At 37.8% G+C, this 21,444-nt stretch overlaps 1 protein-coding gene across 2 annotated transcripts in view; it reads right to left on the bottom strand.

Moving 5' to 3' along the window:
- Positions 1–2,564: 2,564 nt before the first annotated feature.
- The window catches only part of Ptn (pleiotrophin), a 102,533-nt gene continuing 83,653 nt past the window's right edge, over positions 2,565–21,444 (bottom strand). The window contains exon 5 of one of the 2 annotated variants that reach the window (XM_076860228.2): positions 2,565–3,314. In XM_076860228.2, the coding sequence (XP_076716343.1) occupies positions 3,259–3,314 (56 nt within the window). In that variant the 3' untranslated portion in view covers positions 2,565–3,258. The remainder of the gene's footprint in view (positions 3,315–21,444) is intronic. The other variant, XM_076860229.2, reaches the window with a different exon arrangement.

Here is a 21,444-nt window from a genome sequence, read left to right as displayed (position 1 = left end):
ATTCTAATTATTATGTATAGGAACTACTTTTAAATTGTTCAATTTGTGGAAGATACTGGCTTCTATTCTCTCTGTTTGCAAAATCATTTTGATCTCTGTTCTTTATTTGAAGAAGTTAGAGAACAATTAGTTTTAGATTTGCAGAATTATAGGTTGGATGTTATTGGGAAAAATACCTCTTATTCCTAAAGAAATATCTGTTCCTTCAATAGGTAAAGAACACAGGCTTTGTTTTCTAAAAATTTATTACACTCACATGAAATCATTTAACTCTTTTATGCCTATGCCTTCCCACCTACCCAGTTTAGCAATCCTCCTTTGATAAATATTCAGAGCATTGGAGTCCCTTGGAGTTACACTCCACTAGAACTAATAGGATATGAGGAGGTTTTTCCAGGAGTATGTGGAGTCACAAACCTTCCAGCAAGATCCTGTTTTTCACAATCTGCCCACAAATGAGGGTGACATCATCTATACTTGCAGGATACAGGGGGAACTCTCAGGGATGCCAATGCTAAGCTGAATAAGGACACTCTCTGGTCACTGGAAGGTTGTTTTCACTAGGTTTTTGGTGAAATTGTTTTACACCCTTCTAATGACTATTGGAAGAGCTTATCTTCACTTAAAGTCTGAATAAATCTACATGACTTCTTCACATTTTCCTTACCATCCTCAAGGTTTAACGAACTTCACAGTAACATTCATAAGCCAAGAACATTTGGAAAGAGACTCTATGAATTGCCAGGGACAATCTCTTCTACCCCGCTCGCAATTGTGAGAATCAGTGATTTGGGGAGCTGGTTCCTTTATATTTATGTTTCAGTGCTTTGGTGTGATTTAATGAGGTGTTCAAAGCTGAGGCTGGGTAGAATATTTCTCAGGACTTTGGGCATGTTGAATTTCATACCCTGTGCCAAGAAGATTTGCATTTCAACCCTATTTTAATGGAGAATCGGGGCATTGTTACGGGGTTTGCTAGGAGTGGTAGCTGACACAGCAGAGACACTGTGCCCTTTTGGCTTCCTGCCATGCCCTGCAATAAAGGAGTATGCCACAGTTATTTACAGGACTCTTTTTCCCTTGGGAGATTTTGTTCTAGTTCACCTGATCTCATTACTGATTCATGGTTTTGGCTAAATGATGATGAAGGGGCAATGTTAACTAACAAAAGTCTAACAAAATTTGCTGCAACCATCTTCCACCCTTCTGGAAACTTGCTGTAAAAAAAAAAAAAAACATTTAAGATGCTGCCTTTTTTCGTCTTTTCCATCCATCCCTATAAGAACTTTTTTTTTTATTCAGGTCAGCTTGTAAAAGGACTGTATTTACTATTCATGTTTTTGTCATTTGCACTTTACAAGGTACTCTGTTTGTATGAAGCACCCATCCATAAGACACCTGGAAGCTTGTCCTGTTTCTATTCTGGCAGTTGTCTTTGACTTAGTGGGAGAAACGGACCCCATCAGCATTCCTAGCTCAGAGAGTTTTAGACTAGATGGCCAAAGCCGCTGAGCTGCCAAGACCCTTTGGCTGCATCATCAGACCAGTATGTAAAGAATGGCGAGCCCAGGGTATGTGGAAGCTGTCATTTCTGAAAATGGGCTTAAATCATCTTGGTAGATGACATTTGTTTATTGAGTTATCACCTTAGGATTAGCAGCCACTCTGTCAAGATAAATATTTAAAGCTAATCTCAACCAATTGTCCTAGACTTGACTTCTCTGAATAGTAGAAGCAAAGACTTGTTTACTTAAAGACTCTTTGTAGAGTCCAGCAGATAAGAGTTGCACAAATAGTCTTTTTCACTGGTTAAAGAATTAAATAAATAAATAAAGGAGAATGAAAGCTTTGGTTTATGGAAACTAAGTACAAACTATCATTCTGTATTTCAGTGTTCAGATCTTGATTTATACTGTGCTGGCCCAAACTTAATACAATAAGAGCCTTTTAGTGTTCCACTTTCCGAGACTATTGTATGATTTTTGTTGATCTCGGTAGCATCAGTTGAACCTATTAATAACTAATACAGGTTGAGTCTCCCTTATCTGGACGAGAAGTATTTGGATTTCAAATGTTTAAGGGTTTTGGACTATTTGCGGGACTGTGATTCCCTTGGGATATTTTGTTGTAGTTCACCTTAACTCTTTCCTGGTTCATGGGCTGTTTGGCTAAATGATGATGGAGGAGCAACTTGGGGATGGGATGCAACCCATACTTATTCATGTTTCCTATACACTGTACACACAGGCTGAAGGTGACTCTCTGCAATATTTTTTGTGCACCTGCATTTTGACTGAAGCATGTCACATGAAGTCCGGGATGGAAATTTCCGTGTGTGGTGTCAGATTTGTAATCCAAATTTTTGGGATTTTGGAACGTTTCAGATTTTGGATTTAGGATTTAGTGATGCTTGAACTGTAGAAAGTAGCAAAAACATGCGTCACATTTATGCCATAGTGATGTAACTAATTTGAATGATGAATCTCACTGAAATTGCACTGAAGAGTGCAGGTGACAAAAGGAGAGCCACAAGATCAAATTATTGCACACAAAAGCACCTTTTATTCAGCATCACCTTGATTTATTTTTCTAGTATTTTTTCCTCAGATGGAAAAATAATTTCATCAAGAAAACATCTGTTTCTGCCAAAATGAAAAAAAAATCATGTTTTAATATTTTAATTAGAAAACAACAGCATTGCACTAGGGCATGGTTCTGCCTCTCTCCCTCCCTCATTTTGCTGACTTACTTTTTAAAAAAGAATCCAATGGCAGAGAACAAGGTATTTTTCTCAAATGGAGTCATTATATTTTATTGCTGCTTTGTTTAGTATGTACTTTTTTCAATTTGGGAAAAAAAAGAAAAGTCTAGGTGAAAAAAAAAAATACCTAGAAAGATACGTAGTTTACATGTTCACAACATTTAAATTGCTGCCAAAAAAAGTAAAAAAAAAAAAAAAAAGTAAATGTGAAATATCGCACAACTTCAAAAACCTTACCTCAAGTGTCTATCATTTACCATGTACTACAAGTCAACTTTCTAAATGGGATTACAGTCCTTTATTATAAGCCCCTAGTGGTACTATGGTATATATTTAAAAAATGCTACTACAAAAATTTCTTTCCTCATCATTTTGCCTATTGTGTACTTAAGCTATAGATATTTTTTGAATAGAAAGCCTATAGTAGGTATAAATGCAATAGTTAACTGATTCCGGTTGCTGATGTCCTTTTCCTGTTCCTCAGAAGGTGGGATCATCTAGTCCAGCATCTTCTCCTGTTTCTTGCCTTCCTTTTTCTTCTTCTTAGATTCTGCTGTGATTCAAAAGAGAAAGAGAGAAATAAGCCATCAAGCTACTACTCCGTAAGGGAAGGGAAAGCCACTTTTCTTATAATTGGTCAGAAATTAAAAGATAAAATTAATAAGACAAGGTGCTTACTTTTGGCAGTTCTCTTGGTAAATTGACAGAAGTGTGTGTGTGTGTGTGTGTGTATGTGTGCACGAGAGTAGCCAGGAGGAACACAGCCTACCCATGTGTAACTATAAATGCCTTTTATCTTGTTGGTTGCCTCCATTTGGTATGGAAAACATTGTTTGGGGGTCCTGCTTAGAGAGCAAACACAACACGCAGGCATCTATCTCGGGAAATTAACCAGTCCCCCACTTAGAGGAAAGCTTCAGGAGCTTAGCTTAGCTGAGAAAGCTCTCAGCGCTCTCATTCCTTTGACTAGGAACTGTTTATGAGCATTAGCATTTTTTTTTCCCAAAGCATAGTGATTCTAAAATGCTTCCACTCTGAATATGGCCTCTGCTCACAGAGTCAGCAACTGATTTACATAGAAAAGAACAATCATGAACCACACATAGTCTGCCTGGTACTTCCCTGAAGGAGCTCCTAGTCTTGGTGAAGCTAATGGAAGAGGCCAACCTGAGTTAAACCAGGCAAGCAAAATCATGAAAATTTAAATCCACATCATATACAACCACAAGACCGAGATCCTAAGTAGAATAAGATATACTCCATGTTTGTATAAATTTGTCGAAATATACTCTACTGACATGTATAATTAAAAAGAGCAAATCAAAAAAAAAAAAAAAAATCCAAAGGCTCCATCCTTTTCCACTCAAACTTCTTGCCTTCTCTCTTTTGCTAATAAAAGGATACAGTAGAGGGGAGAACACATTTGCTTTGGCTGCAAAGACAAGAATGGTCAGAATCCCCGAGCTAGCAAGCCAGAAGATACTACTAGTTGTTTCTGAGCTGCTTCACCCTTTTGGCCCACACTGAGGGCAGAATCATACCAGCTAAGTACAGGGTCTGAAGTCAGATTGTCAGAGTTAAGTTCTGGCTACATCACTAGGCTACTGTGAGACTTTGGGAAAGTAATTTAATGTTTTTGTGTGTCAGATCACTCACTTTTGAGTGGGCATACAAATAGTACCACAGCATATGAAAACAACCACAAGATTAATATCCAAATTAAATGAGTTACCTAAATCCACTGAGAACAGATTATAGCACAAATAGCTCAATAAAGGTACATAGTTATCATTAGTTGACAATAGAATAAGAACAGGGGGACATTTCTCTGTGTAATTAAAATTCTTCTGAGAATTTTACTCATTTATACTGAGCATGTCACTGAATGTGGTAGGCAACAGAAGAATACTGGGACAAAAGCAATGGCCATCAGGAATTAGAGCATTGTTGATTAAGGAATCACGCCCATCAGAAACACTGTATACATCCCAGGTCATACTAAGTAGAGCTGGAAAAATTTCCATTCCTATTTATTCTCCTCATCACCTTTTCAAGTAGCTTCCAAAGTCCACTGCACACTAGGCAAAGCAGTAATTCTGTTCAATGTAATTTTCCAAAGCTTCCTTTACTGGGCTCAAGAGTGTCCAATATGCAATTGAGTCAGCAGTTTCTAAAAGCTGGCTTAATTATTGGCCATAAATATATTCATTCAGTTCATGCCTATCCTCAGCTTTCCCCATTTCTATACTGAAGAGATTTAATCTTTCATTCTCTATCTTTTTTTGCTTGATTTTATAAATGTCTCATTTCATCAGCCTATGAAATGTGAAATGGCCAGAATTTCCAAGTTCAAAGATATACGTAATGTCAAAGAAGGTATTCTGTTTAATTTCTGGACAAATATTTAGTGTTTGAACATTTAATAGTATCTAGTCATTGATTGACATTTTAAGCAATAGCTGCACATTAAGATTGTATCTTCAGGGAACAATCTAGAATATCAACTGGGATCCCAACTCCAGTTTTCCTTGTCTCAATTTCTTCATGTGCCTTACTGAGCAACCCTTGGTGATATGTAGTAAAATGGGTAATTGATGTAGTATTTTCATAGTTTAGCTAACATGACCCTATTTTATATTTAAGTCTGAATGGATGACATACGAATCGGCTATTTTGTGTACATTTATTTTATAAAACTTGAAATTATTTTGAATATTATGCACTACTTGATCTAGCTAATGTTGGTTGTCCATCTCAATAAACACATTCCAAATTCAACTTGGCAAAGGCAAGAGAAGAGCCTCTCTGTTACCTGGGCCTGACATTTCATTTTTCTTCACTAATTAACAACTTTCCCAGTGCCAGGCAATCAACCACTTGCCCAACTAATCTGCACAATGCCAATCAATTTATTCTTCTGACACAATTGGCACATCATCCTAACACGGCCTCGAAATGGAAATATGAGAAGTCTTTAGTAAAACCCAATGGAAAGATGGAAGAATTTGCATTTACAACGAGATCATTTTGATTTTTTCACATAACTGGTTGAATTTTTCCAAATAAAGAAAATCAGGTCAGTAATATCGCCTCCAATCAAAGCCACCTTTTTTTTCTGACTTTTATTTAACTGGCAGACTAAAGGAGCTTATCATTGCTTATCTCTGTGGCCTCAAAAACTTATTAACAAATTCTCAATTTTGACCTGGCATATGTGCAGAATTTTAAATAGTATCATGAAACCTATGATCTAGCAAAGACCTGATCTGACTCTTTTATGTAAGGGATAAAACACAGAAACAATCAAATCACCTCCCTTTACTTCAGTCTTCATATTTGTACTTATTTTTATTCCCCAATGGGTCTTACCTTTTTTTTCTTCTGTCTAGTCTTTGACCTGAAACCTAGTCCTCTTTGTCAACCCCATACTTCCATTACTGCTCCATCTTCTCACTTTCTCCCACCCTTCAAGAGCCAATTTTAACATTAGTTCTAGTTTGCTGACTTCGTGGTTTGCATTTGAAGCTCTCCTTCCTTTACTGGAGCACATATCTCTGGGGTTGCCATTGCCACTTAAGCATTAGTAGTGAGGGAGCGGAATCTCTACTCACTGTTGTACCTCAGCCCGGGGCAAGGTGCTTTATGCATAACAGCTGATGAGAAAACCTTCACTGAGATACATAAGTGTGTCATTTGACAAGAGCAAGCCTCACTTCTTCATGGTGCTTCCTTGTGTCTTTCTAGCTCAGCCTCTACACACATTGCCTCCGCTGCATATTTTTCCTCTCACCATCTCAACTTTACATAGCCAACATCTACTCATCCCTATGATCTTAGTTCAGTTTCACTTCTTCAGGAAAACCTTCCAGAACTCCATGCACAGATGCTTATCTTGTACTTCTCACTGCTTTTTCCAAAATTAGAATGGAGCTATTAATTTTATTTCTAATTCACTGATATGCATTTCTACTTCCAACAAGGGGAGAAACCCATTCTGTCTATTCTACCTGTATCCTCAGTAGCTGGCACATATGTGTTCATGAAATACTTGTTGCACACAGACTGAATAAAGGAACACTTGAATGGGGAACAAAGAGAGTCAACTAATCACTATGTGGAAAAACGGTATCTCTTAAGGAAAGCCAGGAGTGTAAATTCAATTGAAATTTTGCTATGGTTTAGTACATCTTTAAACATAAATATTTTATGAGGAAAGGAATTATAGACAGACATGAAATTTATCCAAATTTCTTAACACATTTTCTTGTCTTTAACGTAGAAGCCTGGATTGATAAAACCAATATCCCATTTTAGTAGTTCTTCCAGTTTATAGTGAGAAATGTTTGCTGTGACCATCAGAGTCATGAATTGGCCTGGAGCAGGGCTGTAACTAGATAAACTCAAGTACTCAGTAATGTGGTCTTGTAGCGATAGTGGCCACCCTGCAAGGTATTCAGAGCAGGAGGACATCAACCTGATGTGGAACAGTAGGGCACCTTAGTTCACAATGAACAAGAGCCAAGTTGCAGGTCACACCTTAAATAATACCCCCGGCTGACACTCTTCCCCACCTGGAATGAGGCTGTGAGGCAGACACAAAAGCAAACTGGAAATAAGCCATTGTCAAAACGTGACTGTGAAAGGCACCTGCTGAGAAGTGACTTGTTCTGCTCCTTGGATACTGCCCAGGAGGACATCACTGCACTGGAAACTCACAGTAAGGCCCTTGGTGCTGTTTGACTTCCTGTGTTGGCAAGCCTTGGTCCTTTCATTAGCCAGCTTTGCATTGATGAAAGCTAGTGTGCATAAAAACTGGGATGTGGACATGGGAGAGGAAGGCAGGTGTGCCAAATCTTGTGCTACTCGAATAGAAGCAAGTTTTGTTTGAAGATATGTTTGAAAGTGTTCGAAAAGTCCTGAGACTTTCCAAAGGAAAAAAGCCTCAAAGATTCAGACTTTATTCTACGGATCACAGGAACTGAAATTCCATTTTTACTGTATTTTCTACAAAACTCAAATTTCACCAAAGAAATTCTTTTAATATATAACAACTACTGACAGGAAAGAAGAAAGGAAGTGGGGAGAAAGAGGAAGAATTAATATGCAATATTTCACAATAAATTCTAAGTCCATGTATTTTTAATTCTAAATACGAAAAAAAAAACCTTAATAAACAATGAAGTAATAAAGAGTACAATGAATGACCTTTGGGTTCCATGAGGCAATGGGGAAACCAGGAAATGTTGCTAGGATCATACTGAGAACCAAGTCCTAACCTAGAGAATTAGTTCTAATCAATATCTGCCACTCAACCAGCTCTGTAATTTGCAGGAAATCAATCATTCAGCATCTGTTTCCTATAACCTGGGGATTATAAAAATCTATATCTTTCTCAGAGGGCCATTGGGAGTATTATGTAGGATCATGACCTTTGAGTTCTCAATTGACCACTGCTGTCCAAAAGTTTTCCATTTATTCATTGAGCAAATATGTACTCCCTTTCCACTCTATATCAGGCTAAATTCTAGATGCTGGGATATAGTGATGAGCAGAACAAAATTCTGTCCTCATGGGAGCTGATATAAGTAATAATTTTAAGATATCCCTATATCAATCTTTCAGAATTGCACATAAGTTCATATTAAAAATTATGGGCAGAGGTGGTTGCTACTTTTATAGCTTTGAGGCCCATTTTTCTTGCTTCTCATTTACCATTACATTCCAGATATGCATAATGTAAACCCTATAATATCAACAAGAAGAATGAATTCCTAGAGAGAAAAAATATGCCTATCGGTGATAACCTAAAGAAAAAAATAGAATTTGTCCCCTATGAGTTATTTCATATTTTAAAAAAAATATTAATTACTTTTCTGGATTGAAAGGCAATCCAAGATTATATTAAAATAAAGAAATAGATATACATTTATTAACAAAAATTATCCATTATTTCTCAATATGTTTAATTATGGACTCTATTTATGTTTTCTTCCTATGATTTAATTGGGAATATGGTAACAGCTAATTAGGAATATTTTAATGCTAAATATTCAACTGCATCTATCTTCCATCACATGTACTTTGAAACATGATCAAGTAGAATCCCTTTGTGTCATCCTCTCCCCTATAACCTTTCTTCTTTTATAGGTCATTGGAATCATTCCACATTTTGTTATTATAAATAATAATTCAATGGTAGTTTTATTCACAAAGCATAACGTATTTAAATTTTGCCTTAGTATAGGTTATTAGAAGAACACTTACTGGATCAAAGAGTAGGAAATTTTAAAAGTTCTAGGTAAGAACTGGCAACTTTCTTTCCAGGAAGGAAGTGCCAATCTAAATTCTTAGCAATTTATGTGAGAGCGTATCATAGCAATCTTGTTCTCAAAAGGCAAAAAAAAATCAAACAACACGCAGCATCTCTTTTCCATCTATTCAGAGGTCCTTTAGGAATACAATTGCCTTGCAGTTGGCACAAGTAAACATCTACTCCCACTTTCTATATATGGGAACTCTGGAAGAAATGGGGTTGGAAGAGGGCCTCAAGAGAATGACATCAATTTAAAGGTTTCTTGAAGACTTTGACTGAAGATGCTTTTCCAAGAAGCAAAGAGCTGAGAATTCTGGAACTGGCTAATGTTAGTCAAAGGCTTTGCTTTGATTACTTCATTTCAGATGGCCTGCTGTATGCACAGAAAACTAAGAGGGAAGTCAGGAGATAAAGTAATTGAGAGGAGCCCACATTGTAACTCAGTCAGCCTCTGTTTGCTGCTGACTTGAGAGGCTTTGGTCATTAAAGCCAGGGGAAGTAGTATTGATTAGACTAATGAGAGATTTGTTCCTTAAAAAAATCATACTTTGTGGATGGTAGACACACTCAGAAATGCACACTTCAGATTCAGAGGTCAAGGGCCAGTGGCCATGGACTGTCATAAAGACCATTATGAGTTTGTTTCAGGAGACTTGTTCAATAAGTCACAAGAACTCATTGAAAGAAAAAGAACACACCACTATCAGACAGTACAATCACAATGTAAATACATCCTAAATCCTGGATATCACCAAGATCCTTCTAGTCCTTCTTGACCTACTAAAATAACTCACTCACTCTTAAGATCAGCTGCTTAGAGAAACCTAATTCCTTGCACCACATCAGCTGTACCTCAGAACTGATAATAAGACTTGTTGAATTGTGAATGTACAACTTGAAGATCCATTCAAAGTTCAGGCTCTAGTAGATTGGGCTTCTTAACACGGCACCATTCATTAAATTTCCAAACATTTCCATTTAAATCAGAGTAGCACATATTAAGTGGCACAATGCAGAAAGAAATTTCTATCTATTTGAAAATAAAAGTATCCTCTTTAAAAAATTCATTTAATATATTATTCACAGATAAGCTTCTGTTGAATAAAATGTGTAGTAATTTTGCTTCTTCTTTGATTTCTTGTGTTGTAGTACCACTGGCCTCATTTCCTGTCTCATGAACTCCATGCATGAACTCCTAGGAGCATGCACAGAATACATACTGCACACAGACATGTATACATGCATATGCAGGACTGCCCTTCAGTGCTACCTGCATACACACAGGACTGTCCTTCAGTGCTACCAACATTCTGATACTTTCCTGCCCTCACTGTCCTCCTGTTTCATCTTCTCTCCATATCATCACATCACCTCCCTCTCCTTCTCAACTATCTGCACTTCAACACATATGCCTTCTATCAAGTATAAGGAAATAAAAATAGAGCATTCACCCATGTGCAGACATGAACTCAATCTCCACAGCCCTTCAGGAGCTTCTATTTTACTCCTGCTCACTTTGGAAAATGGCTCAGCTCTTAACTGCAATCCTCAAAATAGAAAGATCCTCTGTGAGAGCATTAGTGAGTAATGTAGATGCAACTGAAGGTTTAGTAGAGGAAATAAGGAAATTATTTCATCAACCAAATAGAGCAAAAGTAGTAAGAGTCCCTGAACTTGTTTGTTTTCTTACAAAGCAAGTCCTGCAACATCAGTAAATGAATGAAAGCAAACAATAATTAATAAATAAAAATAGTAATAAATAATAAGTAATAATAATAGTAACACATGAGTAATTATAGTAAGTAATATAAAGTCAAGTCAATGCTGTGGAATACAGACTCCTTGACACAAAGTTTTTAGCCTCTTTCCCCTCCTATCTCTCTATTGGCCTGTCATTAGAGGAAGCCAAAGAGGTATCTACTGGCTTCTCCAATTCTTTAGGAGGCAGTTTGTACTGTAGAATCAGAAGTGGGCAAATCTGCCAATGCTCAGATGTCCTGCAGAAAAATCTTTACACTGTGTGCACCAGGCAGAAAATCACCAAGGTAAACTACTTTTAATTAACACATTTGCATCACATTCCTATACGTGAGCTACACCTATTCTCTCCCCCTCCACACACCCAGGTGAGAAACTGATGTTTGCTTTTCTTTTATCCAACAAAAACCTCTGTCCCTTCCTTAATTTGTGGGTCAATTTCACGACATTTTATTTGTTGACAGAGATCTCCAAATAGATTCACTGACTTCTCCTATCCCAAAACAGGAAGGAAAATTGTCTCGTATATGACATTTAAATATTTAAGAGCTTAAATCTGCAATAATGAGGACATAGGTAAAAAACTTGCCCTTTCATAAAGTATAGCAGATTATACCTAGCCTCTGTCAGAAATGAAGCGTATTATTAAAAGCAATAGTAAGTAGTTACTACTTAGTACATCATTATTTCCCATTATCATGTCTAATGCCTACTTTAACATAATTTGACCAGTGTTATTAGAAAATCAAATTATGATTTATGAAAAGGGGGAAATTTTGAACTCTATCACGTGTGAAATTCTAGTATATACAGCCCCATAAATTGTTCCATATTTGCTTCCAAATAGATTTTTCTTTTTGGTTCAAAAAATTATAGACATAGTAGAGAAGAGGAAGGGGAATAGGCAGAGGAAGCAGAAGAGGGAAAGCAGGGCACAGGAGTTGAAATGGAGTAAATCAAGTTCCACACATGCAATTTTGTCCAAATGAACCCAACTACTTTGTATAATTCAAATGCTCTAATAAAAAAAGATTGTATTGACTAAAAAAAAAAAAAAAATCACAGAAATAGAATCAATTGGTATGGGCCGAATCTCTCCATACACTCCAAGCCCTAACCCCTGTACCTCACAGTGTGAACATATTTGGAGACAGAGGCTCTATCAAGGTAATTAGGGTAAGCCCAAATCCAATACGGTGTCCTCGGAAGATGAGGAGCTTTGAACAGACACACACGTTAATGAAGACACAAGAATATGGCCACTGCCAAGCCAAAGGGGAGCTCAGAAAGCACCAACCTGTGACATCTTGATCTCATACTTCCAGGTTCCAGAACTGTAAAGAAACACATCTATGCTATTCAGACCACACAGTGTGGTGTTTTGTTATAGCAGCCCTGGCAAACACATGCAGCCACAAATTAGATGTCTGTATGTGCTTTAGAGTATCCTCATTCACTGTAGAGAGACAAAATGCAGGTTTATTGTTTTTCATTTGTCCAGCAGAATTAAAATTTCTTTTTAAATTTTAAATAATTAAAGACTGTAATAGTAGGTAATACAGGATTTTATGCTCAATGATGGTTTCACAAATGCACATTGCATTAATTCTTTCACCCATCTCCATGCCTGTCCTCCCAACTCCAAACAGGGAAGGTGTTCATGCTCTATCTATGGAAGCAGCAAGTGTCCTAAAGAGCTTTGTCTGCCCTTCTTTACGTTTTGTAGACAGCAGTCTTCAAAGTTGAATTTTATTATTTTTGTGCATGTGAGTGAGGATCTGAAATAATGGGTTTTTTTTTATTTTTGTAGAATGAAAATTATTTTCAATAGCCTTGCAATAGAGTGCTATGAATTTGTTTATCTGAATTAAATATCTCTGGGCCCTACCTCTTATGTGCCTGAGCAGCAGGACACCAGAGAAATTTTTACCTGCATCTTGTGCTCTGAATTTCTGATGAGCTTTTCTACAAATAATGTTTACTCTTCTAGAAAAAGTCTTTTTTTTTTTTTCTTTTCCATGCCTTTGTACACTAAGCACCAGCCAGTCTGCTTTGATTTCCCTGTGGGCTCCTGGAAGCTTTGCATCAGTGCAAAGCTGAGTCGAGTCACTGTGAGCATGTGATGTATCCTCACCGATGGCACTGCTTTCTAGTATGGCAGTGCCTAAGATCCTGGCAAAGCACAGTATCTGTGAGTTTCACAGCAGAGAGAAGACAGTGCAGTCTAGGGTCTAGACTGGGAGGATGCTCAGTGGAACAAGATGTCTTACACCAATATTTCTAACTTTCAAGAAATGTAGCCCCTATAATTGATCCCTGTTTGAAAAATACAGCACAATAGCAACCTATAGTGACCCTTTTGACTTTGCTTCAATCATTATACAAAGGCATGCTCAGGTCAGGAATTATTTAATAGGAGTCAAACATAAATCATTCCAAATATGCCTATAGGAATAGCCTATGATTATTATCAAAACAAAATATTATTATTATTACCATCATCATCACCATCATCATCATCATTTAGAATATCAAATATACCCTCCAGGAATCACTCACTTTGGGAAGCAGTGGTATAACTGAAAAGAACTAGAAATCCACTGTCCTATCTTCAAGTTCAAGACTGACCATTCAGTGGTGGGGTGACCTTGGATAAGTTGCAATCTTAGTGTCATAGATTGTAAAATGTGAATACAATTGTTTGGGGATGCCATGAGATTTGATGCAGACAAAGCATGCTAACGTTTTAGCATGATTCTGTTGTATCACAGATATTCAGTGAATAGAAACTGCTTTAATGATGCTCAGTAAATGACAATTGCTACAACTTGAAACACCAGAAGAAATTCTCCATTAAGAAGTCAGAAAGGAAAAATGAAAAAGTTTCAGGGGGAGAAAAAATCAGGTCCTCAACCCAGTAAGTAATTAGTGTGAGCATTGCTCTATTACACTGCCTTCCTTACCATTAATTATTATATGGCTGTTTTCTGTGTGCACAACTAATGAGTCTCTGAGCGTGGAATTTACCCAGGGAGATGAAAGTAGACACACAGTATGAAGCAAACCCTCCCTATATTTATAGCTCCTAGTTCTCACATCTGCCCTGGCAATTAGGACCAAAAATTATTTACTAAAGATGAATGTGAAACACTGAGATAACTACTCTTTCAGGTGAGCTCCTTGTGTGTTAACCACAATTTCTCTGCATATATTTGAAGCCAGTGAATGCATGAGGTGTCCTAGTGAGCCAGACCAGACAATTTAGCCAGATACATCATTTTTTCATTCCTGCAAGTCAGTACACTTAACTGAGTTCTTCCCATGAACCGGTCCTCTGAGATGCAGTAAGTTATGAAGGTGAATAAGATGTGACTCATAGGAGTTTCTGTGTAAGGCAAGGTAGATGTGCGCTCAGCACAGCACAGTGAGTGCCTTCTCAGAGGAACCTCTCAGAGAAGTCAGTGGCTTGATATTTAAGAAAAGAAGTCTGGCAAGATTCTACTCTGATATCTTTTCTAGTCCTTACTCTTGGCCTGAAGGACTTTGAACTTCACCTTGTTTCATTCATTGCACTAAACTGGTTAGCCTCTTCTCTATCATGACCAAGTTCAAAAGTTACATTCTGAAAAAGACTTTCCCTGGTTACTTTCTCTACACTATTCCCTTTCAGTCAATTTGGTCTTTAAGGTCACTTATTCCAATACAGAGTTATCACTTCAATTATTATTTCTTTATGTTTCCATTCTCTGTCCACCTCCAGTAGAACATAGCAATAAAAGGAAGGGAGGGGGGAGACTTACTTGTTAAGTATCAGGAGCACTTAACATACTCTTCACCCCATGGTAGGGCTTGTATTAGATTTTATAAATAAGTGAATAAATTAGAAACGGTGCCAAAGGACTAGTCTTCCTTTTCATAGCATTTGTTACTTGGTGTGAAAACACTGGAATGCATCTCTCTGCTTCTGCTCCTCTACTTATAATCCCATTAAAGTCATTATTTTTTCACTGGTGCTAACTCTAGTGTCCAACACCCACTCAAGGAATGAATAATGCACCTATCATCCACTCATGCCCCCAGTGACCCACCTCCTGGCCACTGAATGAGCAAGCTAGATTTTATAGAATGAATGATAGGAGAAAAAGAGTTACAGGTGCAGAGAAATAGATGCATAAGACATCACAATGCATCCCACCATCTTCTGAGGACTGGGAGTCTTCTTGACTGGGGCAGAGTATACCAGCAATGTCTGGCCCACGGGTCATGCAAGAGACCAATTAGGATGACTCATGAGCACGATGTCTCATTATGTTTACATGAGAAACTTGGATACCTATATCAAATAGATACAGGGAAGGAACTTTTCATAAGGCAGGGGATATTGCATTAGACTGCCTTGCTTATGAGCACTATAACCTTGCCCTAGGCATTTAACTTCACTACATTCTCTGTTTCCTCATATGTAAAACTGAAGACGATAATACTATTTTAGAATTTTGTGAACATTCAATGACTTTGCACGTCAACAATGTACTAAACTATGACACTAAATAATTATTAACTATAGATACTATTATAATCAGCATAATTCTTCTCTTGCCTGAAAAATTGCTGAAACACCTACCTCAAGAAAGTGATTTGGAAAAAAAGGAAACAGTCTCAAAACCACTGCACATTTACCAAGAATTTTTAACTATAGTCCTTAAACTTTATCTTAACAGCAACGCTATGAGGTATTCATTGTTAACACTAATTTACAAAAGACAAAGCATATCATTCTAATAAGAAAGGAACAGAATTAGATCTTCTCACCTCAAGTGCAATATCATAGGAAGGAAAATATAGGTGTTAAAAGATATTTCCACAAGCAGAATATGAAATTTAAAAATCTTGAGACCAAACTGAGAAAGAGTTCTTCCTCTGATAACGAACTGTAGAACTCCCACAAGGTACCCCATGCTACCACTCCAGGTCAAATTCAAGGGCAGTAGGCAGTATCCCTGCCCCTATTTTTCACCCCTGTCAGTGGTTATGGTGGGGGAGGGGCAGGTCCTGGGCTAGCCATGATCCTAGCAGGTCCTGGGTTAGCAGGTCCTGGGCTAGCCATGATCCTAGCAGGTCCTGGGCTAGCAGGTCCTGGGCTAGCCCATGGTGGGATTCTTCCCCTCTACCTCTTTCAAAGTCTCAGCCTAGCAAAGCCCATCTACACAGTGCTGCTATGTTCCTTCCTGAGGGGTGTCAGAGCCCAGAAAATAGAAATGATGGAGAACTTCTTTTATCTTTAAAGGAGCTAATAAAAGCATCTATTTAATAGACAAAGGATTGAGAACACTGGGACTATCCCTTTACTGACCCCTTTTCCCATTTAATAATCAGCTGCCAAACACTGAGTCCTGCACACAGAGGAGCCTTGACTTAAATAGCTACTGTTCTTTTGATCTTCAAAGATGAATTGTCAAACCTAAGAGAAGGCTGGGCACTTGTCCAAAAGAGAGTGGCACAGTGGCAGAACTTTTAGAAATAGCTGGGAAGAAATAAAAGGAGTTGGGGTTATCGTGAGCAGGGAAGTTGGTCAAGTGTCTGGTTGCAGCACAGTGTGGATTGTTAAAGAAGGCAGGAGGAATTAACGCTCATTCCCCAACCACCTACAACCCAATATCTATCCAGGGACTCCTGCCTCTGCCTGTCCCAGGAACCATTTGGATGTCCTTTCTGTTGGCAGGTTCAGAGGCCAAATTCAGAGGCTGCCATGAATGCCATGCTAACTTTGTCAAGACCAAAAGGAGTTTCACAATATCTTTTATTTATCCATCTTATTTTAAAAGCAATGACCAACAACTGCCATGTGAACAATAATCCAAGACCCTGGAATGTTCCAAGATGATCATAAGGCAATATCTTCTGTGCCCCCCAGGAAATTCTGAGTTCACTGGCTCCTCCCACACAAGCCCCAGCCCTGGCCCCAGCCCCAGCTTGACTCTGCACTCCAGAGACTGATGCCTGCTCCTTGGGGTCACACCACACACAGATGGGACTGGCGCTAGGGCCATGATTCCAAGACAGATGGGTGTCTCCTGGAAGCCCTGCCTGTCTTGGCAATCCTCTAATTCCATCTAAGGGGATCCCTGAGAAACAGCCAAGGCTGGGAAAAGAGTCACTTATCCTCTGAAGAGTCCTCTACTCTGAGACTCTCCACAGAGCTGTCAGCACAACTGACATTTATTTCCAGTTTTCTTCACTATTTCACAGATCAATTAGCCCCACAGGAAAAAGAAAAAAATTCAGATGATTCCAAAGAGGAAAAACCTAACTCTCTATATCAGGGGACACTCAATTGTCCCAAATAAGACGACTTCCGTCCACCTTTTCTCCAGGCATCAGGGCCTCATCTAGTCCAAGAAAAGAAGCCGGATGATTCTAATGATCGACTCCAACACGTCCCAACATTCCTGCTCGCTCTGGCAGAGGAGCTCACAAAAGACCAATTCAAGACCCTTTCAGCATTCCCTCCTGTGTTTGGAGGTATAGACTGGGAAGCCAACACACTTTCCCAGACTCCCCTGCAGCAGGGGAGCGACCTAGTTTCTACCAGGTAGATAGGTTAATGGATGGAGACAAAAGTTAGTAACTCACAACAGTGGCCAAACTGACGATTCTGGAAAGAAAAGATGTGTAAGCGTCTGGTTTGGGAGACAGCTATAGTGGAGTTTCCAGGGTTCAGTTCTTCACATCATACAAGCCAGACAGTGGGTAATTTCAGTAAATGGGTTTCAGCTAATTCAGTCACATGGTGTGATTAGGTATTTCTTCTGAATCTATTGCCTTTGGCTTCATTATTGCTGGCTTTGCAAGACTCAAGCCAGATCCTCCAGCCCTCCCAGAGAGTCTTTGAACTGTATAAGACCCTTGAATAAACACCTTTCTCCTAAACTAAGCTGGAGTAGATCTTGCTACGCCCCAAAACCTCTGACAGATATAGGATTTTTTCAGTAATTAAATGGAACTTAATTAAAACTTTTCAGCTCTTTTTCTAAGAAAATAAAAGCTGAAATCTCCAACACAATCATTCACTAATATATCAATGTTAAATTCTTCTCATAGTTAAGCACATTCTGGTTTCAATCTCTCAGTTGAGTAATGATCCTTCCTCAGAAGGATCAATTCCCAGGTAAGCTGCCTTCCAAATAGGCATCTTTCCAATGTTATGTCTGCAGAGGAAAATAAAATTGCATGACTGAATGTTCTCTTTGGTGTAAGTGGGGCTTCCATGTGAAAGAATCTTTAGGTAGAGGCTCCAATGTGACATTGATAAGCATTGAAATTGTGGGCTCAAGCTAGACTATAGAATCAACACAAATTTTCAGAGCACTAGGAAGGGTACCTTCTACACCTTGAGTGACACTGAGATTGGCCTGCACTAGGGTGAATTGGAAAGCAATTTTTAAACTAAGTGGTATATTTTAACCAAGTGTTTCAATATCGACTTTAGATATTAAACCTCCCTTTCTTTCTCAGTCAAGTCTTATAATCTTTTAGCCTTATTAGTAGTTGTCAAAATCAAGGTTATTGTTCAGTCTTCTTCAATTCACTGTTGAATAAGTCACAACCTTATCCAAATCTTTATGTTCCATTCTAAAATTTAAGCATTGGTTTTTCACACTAGAAATAAAACAGTTTTTATATTAATCCAGTACCATTTCCCAAAACAGAACAGGTGAGAAAGTAAAAGAGGTAAATTTGAGGGGTTCTTGAAAACAAAATAAAGTGAAAACCAGACAAACAAAACTGAGCCTGATCATGGGTTTGATGAGAAGGATAAGGATTCAGGAAAAGCATGTTTTTGTTTATGTACCCATTAATTTAAATTACATGAAATAATTAAGCTTATTTTTTTCTTGAAGACCATGATATCCTATGTAGTTTATTTTTGAAAGTCTGCTGTAAAAAGTCCAATAGCCCTTGTTTGAAAAAAGACAAAAAATATAAAAGATCTCAGCAAGAATGAACATTGAAACTGATTCCACTAGACAACAGGACAGACATGGCTGAATAATTGATTTTCTGTCATTTGACACTGAGCATTAGCACAGAGAGGGAGGTTCCCCAGAAACTCTACTATTCAATGATTTTAGATGGGAAAATTATCTAATATTACCAGAGTTTCATGAGTTTTTGGTAACAAGAGAAAGCATGGTGCAATTGAAAAAGCAGACAGAGTTTGATGTCAGTGAACTATGGATTTAAATCCTGCTTCAAGGACTTAAAATCTGTGAAACCTCAGGCAAGTTGCTGAACCTCCCTGAGCCTGTGCTTTCTCATATAAGGCAGGATAAATAAAATTGACTGCATAGAGTTGCTTTGAGGTTTAAATTAAGTGATGAAGAGTTCCTATCACAGTGCCCACTTAAAATTAGTATATTCCTACTTATCTTTCTCCTCTTCCTGCATTGATTTAAAATAAGAGAAAGCATTTTTGATTTATTCTTTCCTGAATGAAGAAAGTCATTTCTATTTGGACCACTTTGGGAAAAGCTTAGGTAAAGGACTACCACTGCAGTTTCCACTAGGGCTTGATGAATTTCAGGTGCAGAACCTTTTTGCTTAGCACTCATTTATTGCATAAATATATATTCACTACCTACTATGTGCTACCTTGTTCTAGGCATAAGGGATACAATAGAAAACAAAAAGACCAGGTTCCTATTCTCCTGAAACATGTTCTGATGGAAGTCTTCCAGAATTGTCTTAAAAATAATATTGCAGAAAACGTCTTCTTCCATTTGACACACTTGTCTTGGGCTTTACAAAGCTAACCTTCTACTTCAAAGGAAAATAAATCCCATACTCATATGGGATTTAGATAAGATATCAGCAAGGTGCAAAAGAGAACACAAGTTTAGAGTTGGCCAAATCTTGGCTCTGTCATTTATTAGATATGTACCCCTAAGTAAATAAATTAACCACTGTTGCTCAGTTTCTATTATAATAATATTTACCTGTAAGGATATATGGCATTATATGAAATAATATATGCAAAATACTTTGAGCAATGCACAGGGGTAGAAACAGAATAAGGGTGCCATTACAGATTCCATTTTAATATGATTGCTAATTTCACTGATCAGAAGAAAATGAGCTATCTTAAGGTTATGGTTTCAAATAATCCATAACCTGGGTTATTTGAGTAAAACAGTACAGAATCATATAAACTCATACATGCCACTTGTTACATAGTATTAATTAATTAATTAATTAATATTTGGTACTAGGGATTGAATGCAGGAGGGCTGAGCTCCTGAACAACATCCCTGCCCTTTTTTATATTTTATTTAAAGACAAGTTCTAACTTTCTTAGGTCCCTGCTAAATTGCCGAGGCTGGCTTTGAATTTGGGGCTCTCAGTCTCTGGCGCCAATGGGATTACTGACTGGAGCCACAGCTCCCGGTGTTATATTGTATTTAAACCATGAAAAATACATCATGGAATTTGTGTGTTTTTCCCATTAAGAAAATTTGCTATCTGCCACATCTCCCTGGCTCAACTCCTACAATAAGATTATTCTTTGTGCAGAGTGTCTAGTGCCAAAAATGGCATTCATAAAAACCCTCCTCTGTTGAGAGGGAAAAGATTGGTTGGCTTTAACAAAAGCACATTATGCACAGAGGGAAAATTACATTTTAATGACCTAGAAAATGCATAACTAGTAGTTGAAACATGGCACTCACTTAGGCTAATCCATTTTCAATTAATTACATAATTTAGCTCATTACTATTTATGAACATTACAGAATGTCTACCCACCTGGAAGATTTTTTTCCACCATTATTCAACCTGAAAGCCTGAAACAAACTTTTAACCCTCATCAAATATTACTAGGTGGGAAAGGTAAAAAGTTGAGCTATCCACCAGTTCAATTAAAAGACTTGAACATATTTACTTAAACCCTTAGGGGTCTTTCTTAGTCGGTCTGTGTGTTCTAAACTTATCAGCATCTTCCACATTCACTAAGCCCCACCATCCCCTACCTAATCACATTCTCACTTTTTTCTCCCCTTTTATTAAGTTGTGGTTTCTCCTTCCCTCTGTTCCAAAAACAATGTGCATGAGTGTATCCCCGCTCGATTTGTTGTTGGTATCTTTTTTTTTTTTTTTAATTAGAAAATAGCAGCTCTCAATTTTGACTACATAGTGAAACTGTCTAAGAATCATTTAACTTTTTTAAACAACTGATGTTGACTTAGGTGCTCTAGTTTATGCTCATGCACTGGGATGTCTATAAGCTTCTGCAAAAGAATTCTAACGTGCAGCTTAGGTTGAGGATCACAGTGCTGGAGGGCAGAGGCCTTCATTTCTTTTTCTTTCCATTTTATATTTATGCTGAATATGTTTAACAGCTGGTTTAAAAGAAACTAATTTGAAGACTATATCTCTGAATTCATTGATTTGGAGAAGTTTTACACTTCATAGATGCAGGGACTGGTTTTAATTTGATCCATATGGTTTTCCATAATACTTAGAAAGTTGGCACAGCTACACACAGCACTAACCTTAGCCCCAGTTCGTGCTTTCCAAAAACACACTAATGCAAGTGGAGATTTCCATAATCTGGAAA

The sequence above is a fragment of the Callospermophilus lateralis genome, chromosome 1 (assembly GCF_048772815.1).
Source record: "Callospermophilus lateralis isolate mCalLat2 chromosome 1, mCalLat2.hap1, whole genome shotgun sequence".
Taxonomy (NCBI): Eukaryota; Metazoa; Chordata; class Mammalia; order Rodentia; family Sciuridae; genus Callospermophilus; species Callospermophilus lateralis.
The sequence above is the reverse complement of the archived record's forward strand: the minus strand, read 5'-3'. Positions and strand labels throughout refer to the sequence as shown.